Source organism: Brachyhypopomus gauderio, chromosome 2 (assembly GCF_052324685.1).
Source record: "Brachyhypopomus gauderio isolate BG-103 chromosome 2, BGAUD_0.2, whole genome shotgun sequence".
Lineage (NCBI taxonomy): Eukaryota > Metazoa > Chordata > Actinopteri > Gymnotiformes > Hypopomidae > Brachyhypopomus > Brachyhypopomus gauderio.
The window spans coordinates 23,455,880-23,471,832 of record NC_135212.1 but is presented as its reverse complement, the minus strand read 5'-3'; the positions used below and the strand labels follow the sequence as shown (position 1 = coordinate 23,471,832).

Sequence of the window (15,953 nt, the reverse complement as noted above, 5' to 3'; positions counted from 1 at the left end):
ACAATAATTCAAAAGTAGCGCCCCAAACGGCCAATCGCTACAATGCGTGTTTACACCCCTCCCCTTCGCCACCGCCCCCCTGCGTGCAGCGCACGCGCAGCACTTGCTTCGGGCCGCCATTTTGTGCGGAGCCTACTCTGCAAAAGCGGGAGAGGATTAAAACCACCGGAGGAGAAGGACGCAGTTTTACTTCGTCTCGTACTAAAGGAAGAACAAACCCTGGGCTTTCTGTGGACTTCAACGAGAGAATAAACAAAGAAAAGCAGGTAAAACGGCACTACTTTTCAGAAAGGGGGGAGTTTTGCAGGAGCTTTAATCGGCCTCTAGGTGTCACGATGGGGCTCCCAGTCCAGGCGGCTGGCGGGGGGTGTTTGTCTCCCTCTATCGTTATCGAAAATTTAGCAAAAAACATTTATAACCCAGAAGTTCAGGCTTATGCCCAAGTATTAAGTGTTCCTGAACCTATATTAGACTGCAGTTCGACGAGATGTATTATTTTAACACTTCGATGTTTGCTCCTGTCTTTAGGCCAGGCGTCCATTTTCTTTTTCTTCTCTTTGTTTCCTGTCTTAGCCACGATAGAAACCCGCCGTTTCTAGATGTAGCCATAGCTTAAGCTAACTGGCTAACCCTACCGGTAAATATCGACCTCATCCGTATCTTGTACGTTATATAACCGCCCTGTTGTGTTTAGCACGACACAAATTAGCCGGCCGTGCGCCGTTTTGTGGTGTTTCCAATAATCGTTTCGTTAACTGGCTAACTAGCGTAGCCTGCTAGCGGCTCGTTCGCGCCCCTCCTCGCTAAGCAAACGCGATTCAAACCGTCGACCCTTCCTGGTCCGTGCGCGGACACTGACCCACTTCGCCGGTCGATGTTCTGCGGTACTAAAATACATCCAGCGTGGTGATGGCCTCGATTTGTGTCTTCCGTCTCTCCTTGAAACGTTTAAAAGTAAAAAAAAAGACGACCGCTCTGGCTGGCTAATAGCGTCTGTCTCGCTAGCCTGCGTGTTGCGCAGATGAAAATCAAACGAGGAAGATGAGCCGCTAAAAAACAAGACCCCGCTGGCCATTTTCGATAAACTTTTCGGCAACACGCCGTAGATTCACTTGTCTTTCGACGCCCGTGTATTCCTCTAACCTAGATTAATCTGAAAAAAGCAGCGAGCGGTAGTCTGGTTGGGAGTGCCGAGGTGCATCCAGTGACCGCTCACTTATTGAAAGACTACCTCAAGCAACAAACGACTGAAGGGATAAAAACTGTGGAGAGCTCCCTCTACAACCCGACTGGTAGTGGTACAAAAACACGATTAACCATCTCGGAAAGACCTGCTGTAGTTGAAAATCTGCAGCATGACTCGGATACCCGTAAATAGTTTGTTGATTTTAATAACTGCATTAAACATCGATCGGTGGTTTGATTTGTTTCGTAGTCTTGGCGAGGAAGTAACTTGGCTAACGTTGGCTAGCTCAGCGCGAGCCTCTTCAAATGATGTTTCTGGCGCGCAAACGAGCAGAAAGTACGAAGCCGAGCTGGAGTTACACTGGGACCACAGCAGCTGCCAGCCAAACGAGCTCTCTGTGATCACTGAAAATAAACACCTGTTAACGAATTATTTTGTTGTTATTTGTTTGTTGGTATATTCGTATTTTGCAGAGTATGTGTTTCTGTGGCAAGTAGTTGTTGCAAATTAAAAAACTGAAATTGCAAGTTTTGCCTTCAGTGAGTTTATTCACGTCTTGGTTTTTGTTTATATTTTTGTGTGTGTAAGAAGGAAGCTTGAGGGAGATAGCTCATTGAGCGAGCGCAGAATTGAGGAGCCAGAAGGGTAGAGATGAAGTACTCAATTTTGGTGCAGGTAACCTCAGAAAGGCAGTAAGGTATAACACCCCAGTACCCATGCTAGACTAGCCTGACCTACCTACCTGTGTTGGGTATGATTTCTATATATATTGTACTTTTATCCCTTTGGCAGTTTCAGTCAAATTTATTTATATAGCATTTTTCACAACACATGTCACAAAGGAGCTTTACAATCATATGGGACCAGATCCCTAATGAGCAAACCAAAGGCGACAGTGGCAAGGAAAAAAACTGTTTATTGGAAACGTATTCAGTTTATTGACTGTTCAGTTTAAATATTTCTATAATTAATATTAATAAATTTTATTTGTCTCCAGTGATGATCTATTAAGTGTGTTTGCTGTGCTTTAATCAATATTTATTTTCCAAGGTATTACCCATGGAAGGGGGACCGACTGAAGCCGTGGTGGACGAGTCGGGCGACGCGTTCAAAGCCAAGGAATGTAAGACGTATCAGCGGCGGCGGGAAGAGGAAGATGTTGGGGCTGAGCTGCTTCAGGCTGCCGGCCTGGAGGCGGTAGAACAGTCCCCGGGTCCTGGGGAGGCAGTTGTGGTGGCTGAAGCTCAGCAGCAGCTGGTTGAAGGTGTGGTGGGTGTCAACAGCAGCGTGGAGATGATGGTGATGGACTCGCTGGACCCTGCCTTGCTCCAGATGAAGACAGAGGTTATGGAGGCTAGCGTGGGTGCCCCGGTTGGGGTGGGTGTTGCTGGGGCAGCTCACGAGGCCACAGTTACCACTGTGGACGACACCCAGATCATCACCCTGCAGGTGGTGAACATGGAGGAGCAGCCACTTGGCCTTGGTGAGTTGCAGTTGGTGCAGGTGCCCGTTTCCGCTGTGCCCGTCACTGCCGCCACCGTGGAGGAGCTGCAAGGCACCCTGGTGGATGCCACCGCCATGCCCAAAGATGGAGAGCCTGTCATTTGCCACACCTTGCCCCTTCCGGAAGGGTTCCAGGTTCGCGCGTCTTATTGGAGTCAAAATTAACAATTTTGAATTGGTTTTGCCCCCTTTTTGTTTTGGGTTGTTTTTGTTGACGTCTTGGTATGCCATGTATCCACAGGTGGTGAAGGTAGGTGCTAACGGAGAGGTGGAGACAGTGGAGCAGGATGAACTACAGGCTCATGAAGAGCAGCCCCTACAGCAGGAGGAGGAGGAGATGCCCGAGGCCCAGAATGATGACCCTTCTTGGGCCAAGGACCCTGACTACACACCCCCTGTAAAGAAAACCAAGAAGACAAAGAAGAGCAAACTGCGCTACAACACGGAAGGCGAGAAGGACATGGACGTGTCTGTCTATGACTTTGAGGAAGAGCAGCAGGAGGGTTTGCTGTCTGAAGTCAACGCTGAGAAGGTGGTGGGCAACATGAAACCCCCCAAACCAACCAAAATCAAAAAGAAGGGTATGACTTGTCTGCACATCATGAGTTTAACTGAGATATATATATATATATTTTTTTTTTATAGAAAAGCTTTGAGTTTGATTCATGTGTATTGATGCTACTTTTGTGTCCAGGAGTGAAGAAGACATTCCAGTGTGAGCTGTGCAGCTACACCTGCCCGCGACGCTCCAACCTTGATCGTCACATGAAGAGCCACACAGACGAGCGGCCTCACAAGTGCCACCTGTGTGGGCGGGCCTTCAGGACCGTCACGCTGTTGAGGAACCACCTCAACACTCACACAGGTGCATGCCCCTTTCCCTGCACATCTCTTGCATTTTGGGGCCCATGATTTGATGAGACATTGAGTGACCTCTTACTTCTTGTTTCATAGGCACTAGACCGCACAAGTGTACCGACTGCGACATGGCTTTTGTGACCAGTGGGGAGCTTGTACGACACCGTCGCTATAAGCACACCCATGAGAAGCCCTTCAAGTGTTCCATGTGTGACTATGCCAGCGTGGAGGTTGGTTATTACTGTTCTGTAGAACATCTTTTGGTTTATGTAGTTTCATACTTCAAATGTTGAAGAAAAACTATGTTACATGGCTAATGCTGAATGATTTATATTGCTAAGTGAAGAAAATTGCCAGTGTGCTTAAAGTGGTTTACTGTCTGAGTTCTTACTATTCTGACAAACCACAAGTCTGTCGTTGATTTCTGTGAACTGTGAGGTGCAGTTCATGTTTTTGTTTCAACTGGCTTGTTTCTTGTGCTTTAAAAAAACTATTATTCAGGTCAGCAAGCTGAAGAGGCATATTCGCTCTCACACTGGAGAGCGTCCCTTCCAGTGCAGTCTGTGCAGCTATGCCAGCAGGGACACCTACAAGCTGAAGAGACACATGAGAACCCACTCAGGTCTGACAGCCTAATCAGGCCACCATTCGAAAACTGCTGAAATCCTCACATTAAAGTGAACATCAAGTTCGAATTAACTTCGGTGCCGTCACTTGTAAAGTATTAACTAACAGACTTGAAGCAGTTTTAATTCAGGTCAGATTATTGTAAATGGGTTGCTGTGTTCACCGGCTGGCGCTATTTTAACCGTTGCATCCTCAGGTGAAAAGCCGTACGAGTGCTACATCTGCCATGCGCGCTTCACCCAGAGCGGTACCATGAAGATGCACATCCTACAGAAACACACAGAGAATGTGGCCAAGTTCCACTGCCCTCACTGTGACACCGTCATCGCACGCAAGAGTGACCTGGGTAAGGCCTTCAACGCTCCTCCTGCCAGTTCGTACCACGTATCGGGCAGAGTCTGACCTCTGACCACTGGTCCCAGCGATCTCTGCTTCACGTATCTGCCGGTTGTGCTTCATCTTACAGGTGTGCATTTGCGTAAGCAGCATTCCTACATCGAGCAGGGCAGGAAGTGTCGTTACTGCGAGGCGGTGTTCCATGAGCGCTACGCTCTCATCCAGCACCAGAAATCCCACAAGAACGAGAAGCGCTTCAAGTGTGACCAGTGCGACTACGCCTGCAGACAGGTCAGCCAGCCGAACTTCGGCACACTTTAGTTCCCTCGGCCTTTTGGGATCCGCTTGACTAAACTAGCCAACACCCTGTCAGGAGCGGCACATGGTGATGCACAAGCGCACCCACACCGGGGAGAAGCCGTACGCCTGCAGCCACTGCGAGAAGACCTTCAGGCAGAAGCAGCTCCTAGACATGCACTTCCGCCGCTACCACGACCCCAACTTTGTGCCCACCTCTTTCGTGTGCACCAAGTGTGGCAAGACCTTCACCCGCAGGGTACGAACAGCTTCACGCGCCGAACATACGAGCATAGCGCTCCTGTGTCTCCTACCTAACACGCCTGTGCTTTGGTTTCGTATCCTAGAACACCATGGCGAGGCACGCTGAGAACTGCAACGGGATGGATGGAGGAGATGGAGAGAACGGTACTCCCACTAAGAGGGGCCGCGGTGGACGCAAAAGGAAGATGCGCTCCAGGAAAGATGACGACGACGACAGTGGTGAGATTCTGACGAGACCTGAGGATGGGACCCCGTATATGACGCAGCAGAACCATTTTGTGAGCCGCCTTCCTCTGTGTGTGTTAGATGAGCACGGGGAGCCTGAACTTGATGACATTGATGAAGATGAGGAGGACGAGGAAGATGCTCTTGATGATGTGCAGATGGAGGTAGAACAGGCCCCGCCCACCATTCCCGTGCCTGCCCCAGTGGAGCCCCCTGTGAAGAGGAAACGTGGCCGACCCCCAAAGAACCCCCCCAAGGCCGTCCCTGCTAAGCCCGCCTCCATCGCACCTGCTGGTAATACATGCAGCCCTACGTCCAAGTCACAGTGTGTTTTCATTTACCTTCACCAAACGTCCCAGACTTCATTAGGCTGTGTTACGTAAAGCACTTCTTAAATCACCTCTGTGCATGAAGTACATCGTAAAACCTTCCGTGTGTGTGTGTGTGTGTGTGTGTGTGTGTGTGTGTGTGTGTGTGTGTGTGTGTGTGTGTGTGTGTGTGTGTGTGTGTGTGTGTGTGTGTGTGTGTGTGTGTGTGTGTGTGTGTGTGTGTGTGTGTGTGTGTGTGTGTGTCCATCTCTGTAGCCACTGCCATTATCCAGGTGGAGGATGAAGGCACGGGGGCCATTGAGAACATCATTGTGAAGAAGGAGCAAGATGGTGTTGACTCCACAACGGTGGCTGCTACAGCAGCAGCAGAGCCTGTGGTGGAGGAGGTGGAGTCTGTGGAGGGAGGAGTGGAGGCGGTGCAGCTTACTGTTCCCGAGGCTGCACCCAATGGAGACCTCACCCCAGAGATGATCCTGAGCATGATGGACCGGTGATGTGGACCCCACACTAACACACTGCCACACACACACACACACTCTTGACACATGCTCGTGCACATCCCTCCCATGCCTGAGTGGTTCTGCCTGAGTCCACTCTACTCTTTTCCATGGTGTCTTGTTCCATGTTTTTGATGAACTTGGGAATGGAAATTCCAATGTTACTTTCTCATGCTTAAGTTTCAGCTTGATTTTTTTTTTTGTTTTCTTCGTATGATTTATGCTTAGGATGTCATCTGTACACCATACGTTTTGTTTTTTGAGTTTTTGAACTAGGTGGTCTGATTTAATTGTCCAGTGTCTACCATCCTGTGTGTGGCGGGGTCCTCGAGCTGATTGGGGATTGGGGAGACTACAGTCAGTTCTCCAAATTTACTGAAGTGAACTACATGCATTTAGATGTTCCTTCACTCCCCCCCCTCCTCACTAACACGCTGATATTCTTTCAACCTTTCAGTCTGTGATATTACCATGGCAATATTCAAAATGGAAAACTTTCTGTGCCTGGTCAAGCCTTGATCTTTAGAATTGCTATCACTGCTGTAGAAATGGGCATTTTATCCCATCTGTCCAACAGATTTCTTTTTAATGTCTGACATGTATGGCAATTTTTATTCACTGTTGTATTTCTCATTCGTTTTCACTGGCCGCAGTTAACAGTAGTAGAGAGGGAAGATTAGAAACGTAGCCATATGACTCACCAGGGACGACGATCTCCTTCCATCAAGTAAAGGAAAAAATTAAAATAATCTGCAGTTGATAACATTGTACAAAGCAAAGGTAATCTTGGCTGGTCTTGCTTGTAAATAAATTTTTATTTTCTGTTTTATTATGAACGTTTTAATCTTTTTCTAGTGAATTGATGACCTTGAATGCTGGGGGCAATGACATTTTAAAAAGTAGTCATTTAAAAACGTACCACCGAAGAATTAGTCTCAAGGGGGATCTACCTTAAAGATCATGTAGACACAGTGACCCCTGCCCCTTTTCTTTCTTTGTCCTCCTAAAGCTTGAAATGTCGCCTTGTTTTTGGGTGTCCTCAGCTTACTCGTTTGTTTAGAGACCGAATAAAAGGTTCTTTTCAATGCATCATGAGAATCTGGGTTTATGGACCGCTTCTGTAAAGGGTAAACACTCCATGTTGGTTCTGTGACTGTAAAAGGAAGGAATAGGGTTAAATCTGACCGTGGACCAGTTCTAACAGATGCTGTGTTGTACACTTGCGGCAAAGTGCAGGCCAAAGCCTAAAACTGCTCCCCACTGCCTGTGTGCTTCAGAGGCTCTTCGATCCTGATCTACAGGACTTCGATAATGGTGTCTCGCTGTCCGCGGTAGCTTTCTTAACAGTTTCTTCCAAAGCGTACATGTTTCTGGGGTCTACTGAGGTTCTGGTCTGGTGAAACCTTTCCAGGGTGTCCTGGTCCAGTCTGTTTGGATAGGGTGGCATTTGTTTAAGAAGTTTGTCCCATTAAAAAAATCTTTAATGAGCATTTTCTGACTCTGAATGAAATTTTCCTTCTAATTGTATTTGCATTTAAAATTGCTTTTCTTTTGTTTAGCTTATTTTATTTTATTTTATTTTTGTACCTAGCTGCAACTGTGTGAATTTTACAATGGTTAGAACACCAACATTATAAAGACATTTATTATGGCTGGGCAGGGCATTGAGGGCATATGAGAAAAGGTGGTATGGAGAATGTATTGCTGTACAGCTAATAAAAAATATTGTCCTATTCCAGAGTCATGTGCATTTTATTTACAACGTTGCGCCTCATTTAAATTGTATTTTGAAGTATTCTGTGGAAATGAGCAGGCTACAATGGCCTACAAAGGCCTGCTTATTGAATGACTTAGCACTACATTTTGTTGTGCAATATTTTGTTACATATTTCCTTAGAAACCCCAGTGACACCCTAGCATGTGTAAGGGCTTAATTGTCATGTTGCCAGCTGTGTGGAGAAGAACAAATGTAGGCTTGCAGTATGTGAAGGGTGACGTTTCCTGTGCATAACTCAATGTCACATCTGAGTCAAGATTTCACAGATGCAATACACCTGACAAACGTTGACATTTAAAATTGACTGGAGTTCCAAACTAAGAATAAATTAGCTGTATTATAACAGTGTTATTAAAGGATCTTTACATTTTAATTACATTGGCCAATGAGACAAGCACTTCTGCAGGGGTTTCAAAAAGTTAAAGGCTTGCTGGATTAATGTGATCAGCTAGGGGGCGCCATTGTCCTATGGGGAGGCATATTGCTTATCTGTCATTTCTCACATATCCAGCACATTAAACATCAATCAACTTTTTTTGTTTTTGTAAAGTGAACTGCTTGAGCACAGTCATTTATGCAGCTTATGTGCATAACTCCAAATGTAAAAAAAAGTCTGCAAATCTATTGGTATTTGTGTATATACACATTACATTAATTACATTATTACATATATACATATGTATTTTGAGGAGACTTAATGTTATTGCTCTTTTAATGCTTGCATTAACTGTAAAAACATGTGAAGCGTTTTGGTGGCTGTGTGTAATATAGGTGTAATATAGGTCTGAAGGTGTCATATCCTGTCTCAGAACCTTGTGGTTTCTCACCATGAGCATGAATCACAATGCAGCAGGATGTGTGTGTGTGTGTGAGTGAGCACACACTCTTCACCTGCATTTAGTAAGATTTGCCAGTTGGCCTCTCGTGCACCCAGTTTCTACAGACACTGCAGAACAGATATGATGGCTTCTCAGTTGGCGGTTCCCTTCTGCCTGAAAGGTACAGAGCTTTATCGCTGATTTCTTTGTATACCCCTTACAAGCAAATCTAAAGTTTATTTAGTGGTCAGGTACCACAGCACATGGTACCTGCACATTTATCCAGGAATTTCTTGTGTAACTAAGGTGATCACCCACTACTGTTTTAATCTAGTGCAAGTCTGTCTCTCTCTCTCTCTCTCTCTCTCTCTCTCTCTCTCTCTCTCTCTCTCTCATATATATATATATATATATATATATATATATATATATATATATATGTGTGTGTGTGTGTGTATGTATCAGATGCCATTAATCAAGTGTTGAAACCCCAGAGAGTCCAGGTTATGAGGCTTGTGCAACTCACCCAGTGCAGGGACCGGTCAGAAGGCAGAGTTTTTGTAAGTCGGTATTTACATTTTTGCTTAACCTTTCTACGGTCTATTAATAATAACTAATATGTTCAACTATGTTGAAGAACTTATCGCAAACTGCAAAACGCTCTTCACCCAGTAGTGCTGGGAACCTTTACAGACATAACCATTGTGGTTTTGAGTAAGGTCTACTGGTAGAAATGGCAAAGTTTCGCTCTCTGAAGCTCTACATGCCCCCCCCCCTTTTTTTTGGACCTTGATGAATTAGCACATTTGTGAATATCTTCATGCTTGCATAATGGCTTACTGCTTTTCCTCTCATGCTAGCATAGTAGTTCCGTGGCTTTGTTAAAAAGTGATGTATAATTAAGACTATATCCAGCACAGATTTGCCCAGCAACTCAAATTGGCACACAGCATCTCTGCAGTTCTCAGCATTCTGGTGATGTTTAATTTCTCCAGCAGGTGGCGCTCTGCTTCTTCTCACTGCTGTCTAGCGCTCTCTTCTCTTTCTTTGACAGGTAATGACTCAGTGGAGAGCTTATATGTTCCATAGCAAGCCACCAGTGAAGGTGAGTGAGACAGATCCATGTTAAGGATTTGCTGCTAATAAGAGGGATAATTAGTGAGGTTTTGTAATGAGAGGGTTTTTGGTTCAGGGCCCAATGAAAGTTAATAAAGAAGTATGGTGTAGGCTAAGGCTAAATTATCAAACTCTACATCAGGGCTATTCAACTGGCGGCCCGCGGATGAACTTGATCCGGCCTGCAGGAGAAGAATTGTGTTCGCCAACACACAACCCCCCCCCCCCCCCCCCCCCCCCCCCACCTAGGTTAACAAATTACGTTCGCCACCCCACCTCCCATCAACAATTTAAATTCGCTTTAATTTTACATCAACTATGACAGTATTGATATAGGTCTGAAAATTGTCTGGCCCACAGGTCAGAGCTCTCTGCCAAATCTGGCCCGCTGAAAAATATAGCTGAATAGCCCTGGTCTACATCATCTGCTAAACTCCACAGAGTCCTAAGAGCATGATCCACTGCAGTGTCTAAAATCATGGTTTTCAACTGAGGTGCTGCTGAATTAACACTGACCACAGGGGACACTTAAGTTCCAACAATAAGCTTTATCCAATTGATTTATTCAATGATTTGATCAGTTTATGATCATCTGAATGTTGAACCTACATGTGTCATAATATTAAAATGCAGGATGGTAGCTCATCAGTACAGTGCTGAGGGACCTGTGGTCTGCATGTTTTAATTGCAGCCCTAGAAAACTACACCACCTTATTTCAAGAAAGATCTCACGGAAAGCAATAGTTCAGGTATATGGTTGGAACAAACACCTGAATTCTGTGGTCTTTTTGACTCTTCATCCTATTTTAGTCTGTGTGCGTTAGCAACAGTCATTTGATACCATGTAAGTACTTTATCAGTATGAATAAAGCGTGTTGAATTAGTAATTAGTGAGTTAGTGGTGACAGAGTACCACTATGAGGAGAGACCAATATCCTTTCATCCTACCCTAGCATCCTAGCTTTCATCCCATGGAGTTGCAGTTTTATGGATATATGATCAACAATAGAAAAAGAAAACATAAATAAACAAACAAAACATTCTAGGGATTCATGTTAGATCAGATTAGAAAAATGCTGGATGTTAAAACAGTATTTCCTGATTGAGCACTGTAAACATTATTCCTACATGGTTAATGCCAGTGTTTACTTTAAACACGACTTTGCTTTGCTTTGCAGGTATTGTGCGTTCGTGTAAAAGCGTTTGCCTTTTCCAGTCTAAGACCCACGTTTGTTGCGGAACACTGATACAGTGTCAATCGTGATTTAGTTGAAATGAGCCGTTTAAAAAGGAGAATTAAGACAATGAAGTTGAGGCGAGCGTAGTTGTGGTCTGTGGCCTCTGTGCCGAACTGAGTTTCACAAACTGACCTGTTTCCTCCTCGTCCTCACGCGCTGTCATTCATTAACTCCTGAATCACCAGCTCTGCTGAGTGGATAATGTGTATGTGCAAGTCTGACTGTGTGTGTGTGTGTGTGTTTACGTATCAGCGAGTGTGTACGCACGTTTGAAGGTTTTACAATGTCTCACTGTAGATGGAAAGCTCCTTCAGCTATTTAGAGATCCACGGCATCGTCATTGAGAGTGTTGAGCAGGTAAACTTTATTAATTACCTCTCTACTAATTTCCTCGCTGTCTCAAGCCTTTGTGCGTCATTTAATTTGCTGTATGTTGAAGGTCAAACATTGTATTCTTGTTAACTTTCTGCTCTGATTTGCTTCATTTTGATTTTGATCATAAATATGAGGCAAAACATTTTATCCTTTATTATTGAGTGTTATCCTCCAAACTGCAGGATTATTGTTTACTAATTAACCTTTACTAAATAATTTGAGTTAACCCTGAGAGAAACCAAAATAAAGGCTGTGTGCTAAGTGAAGACTGAGTGTAATTGGGGTCTGCACTCACCAGCCTCAGCTGAGTTTAAACATGTAAAAACACTGTGCATTTAATTCATGTACATTTTATTTTTACGTTTCCTGTTTCCAGTTAATTTTTCTATACACAAAATTGCTCAAAGCCTGTGTTAACATGGCTGTGTGCTGTCTCACTCTTTAGTTGGAGTGTAAACACTGCAGGATGCACAATATCGGATAGCTAATTTGTTTATATGTTAACATTAATGTAATCAGAAGCTGAAACCTTTCAACCAGAAATGTCACGATTGGAAGTATTATCCAATATAGTCATGACAACATCTAAAATGCCTATGAAAAATGATGGGACTATCCTGAGTGTACTGCTATACATAAATACATTCTGCAAATTGTAACAAATATATTCAAAGTGTCTTTTATTAAGGGCACCTATCTTTCATTGACAGAGGCACAGACTGACGCCCCACAGTGCATTCAGTTTATATGGAGATGTGCCTATGCAATTGTGTATGTGTAATTTACAGGGACGATGTAGATTTACGATGTAGACACATTGTTTTACTTAGCACATAAAAAGTGAATATGATTTACAAACATTGGAGGTACTTCTATAATTGTATTATTTATGGTTAGTGTATTTTCAGCTTGAAGTTCCTCTGTCAAGTGTAACCAGGTGTGGTCATATGCTTGTTTGATCATATCTGACTATGTCTGACAAACTGATCACACGTTAGTTTGGTTTGACTAGTTTGGTGGGTGTCACAAATGCTCAACCTTTCTCTTCACATCATGTTTCACTGAGAGGAACAAGTGAGTGATGTGCTGTTTCTATGCATTTGTGCTGTATTTGTTCCAAACACCAAACATGTGAGCTGGAATTCTCCTTGGTCAGGCACAGTGCTTGGTCTTGTGTTGCAGTCCATGCCTCAATATTGAAAACCTATAGTTCATTAGTAAAGTTCATTGGTTTGGATTATCTGATAGATGTGGTCTCTTATTTCTTCGGAGTAATTATCTATTTGAGACAGAGTGAGAATGGCAACACATCCCTTTGGTAGCACACTTATATTACTAGCTGAATAATACTCCTGGAGTTTTAAAGGCTTGTGGATAGTAAATACTTTGTGTTTATTTATTTTACTGGTGTCTTACCTCCAGACACTGTCCCAACACAATGAAAAGTTCGGAACTGCGTTGTGACAACATGAAAATTACAAGCCAGTCAGATCAGCTTGTTCTTAATGTTATTGGCTGATTGCGTACTAATACAATAATATATTTTTTTCTGGTTGAATGCTTAATTTTAATACTTAGTATTATGTGCATACGTGCATAAATTGAAATACTGATAATTATATTTCTGATTTTCACATTTTCAGGGCAGATATGCAATTTTTATGCAAGTTCATTTGAACTTCAGTTTGGTTAGAAAGAAATGTTGAACATTAAGAAATAATGTTTTATAGAGCATCGGTTTACAGGGGAACTGTGTAGTTGTTTGTGGTCTGTTAGTGTTTCATAGGCTGTTCAAAACATGTTTCGCAGGAATCATGTAATCAAGCTGCTTACATTAAGGAAACACAATTCTGCTTTGCTCTTTGCATACTACCAATTACTGACTTCTATGACTGAAGGAAAATATATATTTCTGCCCATCTGTGTTTGTGTGTATGTTTGTGCATGGATACAAGGTGACTATTGAAACGGACAGGCATACGTATTCTCTCAGTCTGATGTCAGTAGAAGACCTGGAAGCTGTGGTCAGTCATATGACTGCCTCACTCAAGAAGATCTTCCCTGATTCGTCCCCAGGGTAAGTCACCAGCCAATCAGAGGTCATATCACTAATGGTAAAATACAGTTTGAAGACCTAAGGAAGGTAAAATCTGTGCTTCCTTTTTAATTAGGGTCATCCTACTTTCCTGGGCACACAATGTACATGTATAAAGTGTGCTGTATAAATTCAGTGGAGATATGAATCATATTTCACTATGTGGTAGTGATGATGAATGAATATGGGTTTGGCGGATGCCAAAAGCACTTTTCCCACCAGTGTGCTTTGTGCCAACAGCATCAGTTTGATGGAGGGGAGATAAAAGTGTGTGTCTTTTTACAGGTTTTAGGCAAGACTTCCTAGTTCAGTGGATGGTAATATTAATGTTACAGCATACAAAAACCTGCACAATAAAGCCCTTGTAACTAAAAAAAACATACATCAACCCTTTATTATATAATCAGATATTTTGGTGTTTGATTTACCACTAAAAAGCTAAAAACAGGCTTTTTTTTTAGATATACCTTTATTCATTTGGCATTTAAAGATAAAGATTTCTTCTAAGGGTGTATAGCTATGTTGGCAATGTGAAATGAGTATGATGTTTGTAAACTTTAGTACAGCTTTGGATTTTCCCATGAAATCATGCACAAAAAAGCGCTGTCACTAGTACGCTATGAACTATTGTGGCCGAAGATTTAAAAGCAACGTTACATCAATTTCTCAAATCTTCCATATTAAAGAGTACCGGTATGTCAACTTCAGGTATGTAGACCTCCTGGACATTTTATATAGTGAATAAATCTGTGTCCGATTGGTATAAAATTATTTGATTACAAACCAAATTCTTTAATTCACTTCCAAAAGAAATGGAAAAGTGGGAAAACCAAGTTAGAATATCTTTAGATGGACTTCTGGGCTCAAGTGTACATATCCTGTGTATGTAGGGTATATAGAGGCCTATAACTAACTACTAGCAGTGTGTAGTAGAATTAAACATTTTCAAAATAAAAACATAAGCGACATTACTGTGCCTCTTTTTGATCTTACCACCATTTTTAGGTTAGTTAGGGAACATTTGCTAAATAAATACGTTTGTGAAGTCAGCGTATAGTTGAGTAGTTCACTTTGTCGTCAGAGCCGTTGAGCGGACATAAGCTCTTTCATGGAAGAAAACACATGAAAAGGGAAGACACCATTAATTTTTTTAAATACAGGAATAATAGGAACCAAAGTCTCCGGAACCTTGTTTTCTGAGGTCTTGCTACTACACACCATGAGTGAAATGTACACTGTTCAAATGCACTTTTTGCAATTCTGCCCTCCCCTCTTCTGACTGAACACATTTTAATACTTCATAAAACAGTGTGAAACTGTCACACACTTAAATCAGGAAAAACATAGCACCGGAAGCAAAAATGGTAAAAGAAATGGTCAAATCAAAACTAGAATACACACGATCATATATGTATATATATATATATATATATATATATATATATATAGTAATTTTTAAGCCAGTTTAAAACAGTTAAACACTTCTACATGGAATAGTTTGACCTTTAAAAGCTGCCTGTCAAGGGTACATTAAGCGTTAAGAGGCTGTGCATTGTGGAGGAATGACACCTATCAGTAAACAGTGGTAAGTGATTCATGCTGTGACTAGGAAGAAGATGAAGGTGCCATTCTTGATTTTTTTTTTGCTCTTACAACTCTCTCTATCTCTCTCTCTCTTTCTCTTTCTCTCTCTTTTGTTCTCTCGTTCACTCTCAGGAAACTTCTGAAGAAGATTCCGCCTGATCTCCAGGACCGGCTTTGGACTCTAACCTGCAGAGCAGAGGAGCATCTTAGCAGATCTCAGAGGCCCTGTGGTGAGTAGCCCTGCATGTCGACTACTGCACACCTACATTTATAACGTCAGTGCATTAAAATGTGTTCCTCATAGTGGCCCTGTGGTTTATGACATTCCCTTTGCTTTGTGTTGCATTATTGAGCTGTTGAGAGGTTTGAGGTGACCTCAAGCAATCACTGCTTGTTAGCATGTTTTTGGTTGTCTGACTGCTTGCTTCTAGGGGGTTTCTCTGACACCTACGCTGCATTGTGCGACTTCAACGAGTTTCCGTGTCACGAGGAAGTCCAGTGGGTCAGAACTCTCCTCTGCTTATCTTAATACTGGCTACATTTTATTTGCCACCTCGACATTTTGTTTTGTCAACTGTTTCTGTTGTTGTTTAGGACATAGACAACATCTACCATGTTCATAACTGTCGGGAATTCAATTTTCTGGACTTCAGTCATTTAGAAAGCAGGTAAATTATCGTCTTTGTGAAATTTCAAGTGTTCAAACAAATGCAAGCAGTTACCCAAACATGCATTTAATCTGCTCTAACCTTACAGTTCCTTCCTAGTGATCTGCCTGGATTCATAAAACTATTGTAGCTAACTTTCTTAACTCGACTTTTCTCCCAG

General features: G+C 42.8%; 2 protein-coding genes across 5 annotated transcripts in view; both read left to right on the top strand.

Annotated features, from left to right (window-relative positions):
* The first annotated feature begins 104 nt into the window (after positions 1 to 104).
* On the top strand, positions 105 to 7,855 carry ctcf (CCCTC-binding factor (zinc finger protein)). 4 transcript variants are annotated; one of them, XM_076991801.1, is made up of 13 exons: positions 126 to 266; positions 1,778 to 1,861; positions 2,237 to 2,824; positions 2,931 to 3,270; positions 3,384 to 3,554; positions 3,644 to 3,777; positions 4,049 to 4,169; positions 4,371 to 4,520; positions 4,641 to 4,801; positions 4,884 to 5,066; positions 5,155 to 5,290; positions 5,378 to 5,590; positions 5,881 to 7,855. In XM_076991801.1, the coding sequence occupies exons 2-13, from the start codon at positions 1,838 to 1,840 to the stop codon at positions 6,117 to 6,119; spliced, it is 2,460 nt and encodes an 819-aa protein (XP_076847916.1). In that variant the 5' UTR covers positions 126 to 266; positions 1,778 to 1,837; the 3' UTR covers positions 6,120 to 7,855. The 4 variants fall into 4 exon arrangements, with proteins under 4 accessions (XP_076847942.1, XP_076847916.1, XP_076847924.1 ...); XM_076991809.1 differs by having other exon boundaries at positions 1,775 to 1,861; XM_076991827.1 differs by lacking the exon at positions 1,778 to 1,861 and having other exon boundaries at positions 105 to 266.
* Positions 7,856 to 8,758: 903 nt separating this feature from the next.
* carmil2 (capping protein regulator and myosin 1 linker 2) overlaps positions 8,759 to 15,953 on the top strand; it is a 38,187-nt gene continuing 30,992 nt past the window's right edge. Inside the window, 8 exon segments of the mRNA XM_076991741.1 lie at positions 8,759 to 8,898; positions 9,183 to 9,277; positions 9,772 to 9,822; positions 11,369 to 11,428; positions 13,402 to 13,523; positions 15,258 to 15,355; positions 15,557 to 15,627; positions 15,720 to 15,793. Coding sequence (XP_076847856.1) covers positions 8,859 to 8,898; positions 9,183 to 9,277; positions 9,772 to 9,822; positions 11,369 to 11,428; positions 13,402 to 13,523; positions 15,258 to 15,355; positions 15,557 to 15,627; positions 15,720 to 15,793 — 611 coding nt within the window. The 5' untranslated portion in view covers positions 8,759 to 8,858.